We start from the raw sequence: 7,562 nt of genomic DNA, 5'->3' as shown, positions 1-7,562 counted from the left end.
ACCGGAGTGCCCGGAGAAAACCCACGGAGTGCCCGGAGAACATGCAAACTCCACGCAGGCGGGGCCGGGGATTGAACCTGGGTCCTCAGAACTGTGAGGCAGACGCGCTAACCAGTCGTCCACCGTGCCGCTCAAAAATAATATTTCCATTGTAAATATTTCGATACTTTCTTTTGAAAGGACAATTTTGCAATATGATTTATTTCAGATCATTCAGAATTTGATTATCCTCATTCATGATTTTGAATTTAAAAAAATAAACGTGTATATACTTGCTGGAGGGTTTTGTCAGTCAAGGATCAAATGATAATAATTTTTTTTAAGTTCTTTGATTACCATTTCACATAGTCTAATTCCATTATTAATTTTATTGTATTCAACATGTAATAAAGCTTTACCGTTTTCCTCCCACATCCCAAAAACATGCATGGTAGGTTGATTGAAGACTCTAAATTGCCTTTAAGTGTGAATGTGTGCGCGAATGGTTGTTTGTTTCTATGTGCCCTACGATTGGCTGGCAACCAGTTGAGGGTGTACCCCGCCTCTCGCCCGAAGATAGCTGGGATAGGCTCCAGCATTCCCGCGACCCTAGTGAGGAGAAGCAGAAAGAAAATGGATGGATGGATGGATTGTTTTATCAAAGTTTTTGCCATCAACATTCTTCAATAAATGTGTGTATGCTGTATTTACTCATTTTGCCATAGTTTGTTTGTCAAACTACTACTACATACAGAAATATTCTATTTGAAACAAACAGACAAAAAAAAGTATCAATTTTTGGAGCTATGTAGAATTTATAGAGATTTTGTATTAATAAAGGAAAAACTTCATTCTAAGGAACGACAATTATGGGTTTTGCTGTAAAAAAAAAAAAAAAAAAACTCAAGGTTTTAGCACATTTACAGCGCACCATCAATAATGATCTTTATGTTGGTCAACATATCGTAGTTAACAACTAGTGAATATACTGTATGTCATAGTACTGTATTAATAGTGCATTGAGCTGGATGCTAATAATGTCTTTAATATTATTATTTAACCCGCAAAATAAACCCATTAATAAAGTTTACCACGAATGTTGCATCCTAATTTTCCTTAGTGGTTAAAAAAAGACATGGACTTTAACAATGCTCGCAGTAATGTTTATTTGAAACTTGTTTATCAGGGGGATGGCTATAGACTGTGAAATATGGTCACTGTGTTTGCATTTTATATGACGGCGTGGGAACATGTACTGGATATAGTTAAAGATAATATTGTAAACGACGTATCACTCCCTAGAGTCGATGGTTATCAGCTGTATAGCTCACTCCTCTGTCCTAATACATCATCCTTTGACTTGCAAACAGTGAGGGGACTGAATTAAGGGGGAACAAGGGAGTATAACTGTAGAGTGCTGACTACACTTGTTTTTCTTATTTTATATTTGAGGCCCTGGAAAGTAAGCATGATTTGGCTAAAATAGCATTTTGTTTTAAATACATTGTGACTGGACAAGTAGAGGAATTAGGTGTTTTGGTGTTTTTGGCCTGTGAGCCTTCTCTTTGTGTTGTTTATTAGGCGATGGAGAAAAGACGTCGGGTCAGCAAGTTGTGCATTCTTTGTGTCTTCTTAACCCTTGTCTCTGTAGCAACCATTATCACGCTGTGGACTATTGCCCTGACCAGAGGAGATGAAGGGGATGATGTCGTCTCTCCTTGGGACAGGTACAATTGGTCTCATGAGACGTTCAGTGATATTGATAGGAGATTATTTGTATTATTATTATTATTTTGTAATTACCTTTCCTGTAGACTGACTTGATTGATTAGTCAGGTCACACGGTCACTCTTTTATATAGCTCCTCTTTTAGGATAAAAATTTTTTTACCATGTTCCTACATTGTCAATAGCTTTGCTGTAAAATACACACACACACACGCATGTACACACAACCCAAAACACCACTTCCTTATTAATTAAGCTCTGCACAGAATACTAAAAATTAGCTTTAGCCCATATATTTATTTTTGTGTGTATTTGTTATAATTTCACCAGTTGTATTTTTAAACACTGATATGAGGAGCAAAAAAAAAAATCAAATATTTAAGAAAGTTTCAAATGAACACATTTGCAATGTAAACAAATTAAATGACATAATATAATGTACCATGCTGTTTTGTAGCTGTAAAAAAAAAAGGATCCTGACTGACTATATTGACTTAACACAGGCTCATCACATCAAAAACTTTGGTCTGTTTGGTCTAAATTCAAAATCCACTTAGAAGCAGCATATTGAACTTGTTACTTAATCCATATACTGTACGGTACAATGTTTTGTAAGCTTGCATGGGCATCTAGCTGTGTCACCTATCTTGAGAAGACTGTGGTAATCCATAAAACATTTTTGAGAATGATGAATTTTATTAAGAGATTGTGAGGATAAGCGGTACTGAAAATGGATGGATGGATGGATTGCGTGCGATTGCCCCCCCAAGAAAGTACAACATTTTATTGCTCTTTAATGTAAAGACAGGATATACTGTATGTGTATATGTATAAATACTGAATGCCCATCTGACTAAATACTTGCATAGACTTTTGAAGTTTTACTTTGTTAACAGAGATTCTCTCATACAACATTTAACCCTCTGGAACAATATAATTATAGTGTGCTTGCTTGACCCACCCGTTATTGCTAAGCAACTACAAAGAAAATCAGCATGTGACTAAATATTTAGGGAGAGGAGTCGATTTAATGACATCTGTGAAACACATGGCATAAGTGGTTTGACATTTATGTCCAAATTAATATTTTTCAGTCATGAAGGTAAACTTACTCCATCATAAGGTTTATGATGATTGTGTAAAGACCAAAGTACATTGTTTTAAATTTGTTCTGTACATCAGTTTGGATATCTGTGAGCTGCGAAATTGGTTGATATAGCAAGCATAAAAGTACACCATATCACCTGTAGGGCTTAATAAATTTGAAATGCAGCCATGGGGTAAGTAAATGGATGGGGAGAAGGGATGAATAGATGAAAGGAAGGAGCGAGGGAGGAAGGAAAAGGATGGATGCTGAAGATGAATGTTTTCCATTCAGTATTTTAAAGCATTCTCAGGCCTATGTTGAAAGAAGTTGAAAGAGGCTCGTGGTATTGGTATATAACATCCTGAAATATACATTAATTTATTCATTTGTCAAAAATGTAACTACCTCCCCATAGCGATCCTGAAAAGAAAAGTGCCTCAACTTACCCCAGTCTCCCTACGTTTGCAAAAATAGCATTCCCTCATCCTTTGAAATTGTATTGAAATATAACAAGTTGTTAATAAAATGGATGGACGGATGGAATCCTCTGTATCTCTGTGTTTTATCTCCTCAGGTATCGTCTCCCCACTTCTCTGGTCCCTCTCTCCTACAACATTACCCTGTGGCCTCATCTAACACCTGACCCCGACTCTGGTCTCTACCTCTTCACAGGTGAGTTGCTCTGCACAATATCTATATGCACTGTTGTTTACAGTTTGCTTGATATTCTTGATATTCATATGCTGCTTTGCTACATGTGAATATCAAGAATTCGAACATAACAACTAATTTACTAATTCTCCTGTAAGTGTGAAAAATGGGTTGAATGTGATCTAGCATTTTAGTTTTTTTTTAATTCCCTTGGAGCGGATTTGATTTTTATTTCAATATTGTCCCACAATTGCATTTTATGTAGATTTGTATGTCATGTCTTGTCGATTGTGTTAAATTCTCAGTTTTAGGCCAGTTTCTCATGCTGTCATGTCTGTTTTTATTTTGTAGTAATTGTTACCGTCTCATTTCAGAAGCTTTACACGGTGCCCTCGTGTCTCCTCTTTATGATTGTCTCCACCAATGTCCCATTCCTCTGTATATAAGTAGTCTGTGTCTACCCCCGTCCTTTCTGAGATAGTCTTGCCTCCTGCCGTGTCCTATAACCAGCAATTATAGTAAGACTGACTGATTTTCTGTTTCCAAGAGTCCATGGTCTTGTTTCTAATGCATCCTAAGTTACTTTTGCCTCCAGTTTTACTAAGACCTTTTGTTGCCACTTTTTTGCTCCGAGTTTTTCAAGCTTTGCTGTGATTTTTCTTGTTACTCGAGATCAGAGGTGGGTAGAGTAGCCAAATATTGTACTCAAGTAAGAATACTGTTACTTTACTTTAGAATAATATGACTCAGGGTAAAAAGTAAAAAGTAGTCCTCAAAATAATTACTTGCATAAGAGTAAGAAAGTACTCTGTGAGTACTGAGTAACTAGTGAGTAACTTCCGATTTATTTTTATTTTATTTTGAACACGCCCTGTTCAGCTGCATGGCCATGCTGAATGATGGATCTGTATGCCTTTTATGCTGGAACAGTTTTGCTGTGGAACGGGAGTTTGAAATACTGATGGATTTAATTTTAAAACCAGAACATGAACTTCAAATAAAATAAAAATAACTAAATAAAATATGAATGTGCAAATTCTGATATTGCTGCACAACATTACATAAACTAAAACACAATAAATCAAATCTTTATACAAAGCTGCTGTGGCTATAAAAAGTATACACAGCCCTTTTCAAATGCCAGATTTTTGAGTTGTAAAACCAAAACAAACACATTAATGTAACCTAGAATTTGTTCAACTCAACTGATTTATTTTTGTATCTTTTTGAGTGGGGAGGTAAAAATAAACAACTGAAATAAACTTCAATGTGACTGACTTGGAATTGACGTTTAACTTGCTACCTTCTTGGGCAGGTCACCATTGCAAAAGAGATGTTCTGTTTTAACTGGTCTTTTACCTGCCTGTCTTTACGTTGCATGTTAAAGCTGTAGTTTTTTTGTAGTCTGTAATGTAAACACGAATCGCGCGGGGCTGTCACGACTTTGATTGGCACGTGAAGACCAATAGAAAACTTTGTGTGCGGACGTGTGACTTTCTTGTCATTTGAATTGTGAACTTGAGGCAAACATCACTGTGGTAATCACGGCACCCGATGCGGAAGTCGAAAACAAAAGTCGAAATAGATCGTGCACGCAAATTATTGAAAAATTAAAGTAGCGAGCGGCATGTAGATTATTATAACGGAGTAAAAGTACAATTTCTTCTTAACATAAATACTCGAGTAAAAGTAAAATGTATGCTTCATTAAAAATACTCTGAGAAGTACAATTTATTCAAAATGTTACTTGAGTAAATGTAACGCATTCCTACTCACTTCTGCTCCACAGTGTGTTTCCTGCGTTTCAGTGGACTTTTGTTTGTACTTTAGAGATCCCTGTTGAGTATTCAATCAATCTTTTATTTTTTTAAACTTGAGGTTCATGCTTTTGGTTCCTTTTTTGCCTTCTTGTCATTAATATGTACTGTAGATGGTGCGTGGTATGTACTTTTGAGGACTATTGTAGTTGGCATTGTAGCAATCATTGTTCTAGTTATGACTAAAGCTTTTTAATAATTGCAATAAATTTAGCATCTAACTTGACAACACAGATATTTTTGTTCCCTCTCGATGCCTTTTAGAACAAAAATTGTCCACCTTAGTTGAATTTAGATATGTGTATAGGCAGGCCTACTACCTCCTGTATAGTAAATTTTAAGACTTTTCATCACAATCATCTCAACTAAAGCTTTTAGTCAATACTCGTGTTAACCATCATTTACTAAAATGTTTCATGTACTCTATTTTCTTTTCCATCAGGTACTTCTACTGTGATGTTTGAGTGCACAACAGAAACCGATCTGGTCCTGATCCACTCGAACAAGCTCAACTACACTTTGCTGGAAAACAAAGACATTGCCCTGCTTCTTGCTTCAGGTGCATTCACATACACATCGACATCGAATTCAGATACACATCGACATGCCAACACACACTGACGCAGGGAGATTATATCATGTGACTTAAAGATACAATATTTCAATTATTGTGGACTTACACATTTCGAGAACCCCCCCACAATAAATTAACACGCAATTAACACGTCTCATTCATCTACTGTAGATGCATCTTAGGCAAACTCAAAACTCTGTCTTCAAAACTGTTTAAGTCAAACAGGTTCTACTGTTGACTACATAGTCACTAACCCAAAGCAACCCTTACTACAATATTGATGAAATATTCTCATCTCACTTTCCTGTGCCTCTGGATAGGCTGTTAGGGTGGTCGGGCCAATACTCCTCAGTGTGTCGTAGGAACTCAGGACTTTGGTGCTAACGGTGTGGTCGACACAGCTTCTTCACGGTCTTGCCTCGTGTGTATCATATCATACCTCCAGTTGCTCACGTCAGTAAGGTTCTGGATCACTGCCGCTTGTGTGCCCACAAAAACTTTATAGTGGCAAGGTTCAGATCTGATCCAGTGAAGAACAGTTGTGGAGTCTGATCAAAGAATGACGTTATTAATGGGCAAAGTGAGCTCAGTTTGAAGGACACCTGCTAGTGTGCCACCAGTGAGTGCAGCACTAAGCTCTAGCCATGGCATGGATAGTTATTTCTTTGGCACCACATGGGATCTAGCTAGGACAAAGGAAACATGGACTTCCCGCTGTTCATCTTATGTCTGTGAGTATGCAACAGACCCATATGCTCTTTCAGAAGCATGACAAAAGATGTGAAGATCTTTGTTTGATGTAGAATGGTCAGCAGATGCAGGTGCATAACAGCTGGGGATTTCCATTTGAATGAGGCCAGGAATCTCTTGCTCCCCGGCCAGCCATCTGTCCCGAAGGCTCTGTGGCTGGATCCGATCATCCCAGCCTAGTTGCTCCTTCCAGAGATACTGAACCAGAATCTTGGCTCTTCTGGTGAAAAGGATAGTAAAGTGGATCATATTGACAGGCTAGTACCTTGTAGACGTTCCTCAACGTGGGGTTCAGTTCTCTCCACAGATCTATGTTTTGTACTTGAGGACGTCACGGAGACAATCCCAACGTATCCTAAGAGTTCGCCACTGAAAGTCCATGCTAAATTAGGACAGCCATAGTTCACTGCTCTGAGATCTGACGTCGGATGGAAGATCCTCAATGACCACTGGAACGTTGCTAGCCCACTGACGTATCTCAAAGCCACCAGTGTGGAGCAGCTGGCACAGACCGTTGACAACATTCTTTGCTTCATCCTTTGAATTGGTGCTGCTGACCCAGTTATCCACATAAAATGACAGCTTGACACAATCAACAAGATCATTGTTGGATTTACTTGTGTCCTGTACATGTTGCTGCAGGGCGTAGATGGCACAGCAAGAGCTGCATGTAGTGCCAAATGGCAGAACTTGCCATTCATAGATCTTCGGGTCTCCAGTCCTCTTCATATCCTGCCAGATGAAGCGTAGACCTGATCTATCATTTGGCAAAAGGTGAATTTGGTGGAACATACCTTTAATGTCACCGCTTACTCCAACTGGATATTGCCTGAACCGAATAATGACTCCTAGTAGTGATGGAACTAGATCAGGTCCAGGAAGTAGGTGGTCATTGAGGGACTTCCCTTCATACTGTAAAGAGCAGTTAAAGACAATCCTATCCTTGTTGTTGTGTCGCACCATATGGTAAGATATAA

At 38.1% G+C, this 7,562-nt stretch overlaps 1 protein-coding gene across 1 annotated transcript in view; it reads left to right on the top strand.

Moving 5' to 3' along the window:
* The first annotated feature begins 1,563 nt into the window (after positions 1-1,563).
* The window catches only part of LOC133402604 (aminopeptidase N), a 28,150-nt gene continuing 22,151 nt past the window's right edge, over positions 1,564-7,562 (top strand). The window contains exons 1-3 of the mRNA XM_061676526.1: positions 1,564-1,706; positions 3,368-3,465; positions 5,704-5,820. Coding sequence (XP_061532510.1) covers positions 1,564-1,706; positions 3,368-3,465; positions 5,704-5,820 — 358 coding nt within the window. The remainder of the gene's footprint in view (positions 1,707-3,367; positions 3,466-5,703; positions 5,821-7,562) is intronic.

This window comes from Phycodurus eques, chromosome 5 (genome assembly GCF_024500275.1).
Source record: "Phycodurus eques isolate BA_2022a chromosome 5, UOR_Pequ_1.1, whole genome shotgun sequence".
Lineage (NCBI taxonomy): Eukaryota > Metazoa > Chordata > Actinopteri > Syngnathiformes > Syngnathidae > Phycodurus > Phycodurus eques.
The sequence above is the reverse complement of the archived record's forward strand: the minus strand, read 5'-3'. Positions and strand labels throughout refer to the sequence as shown.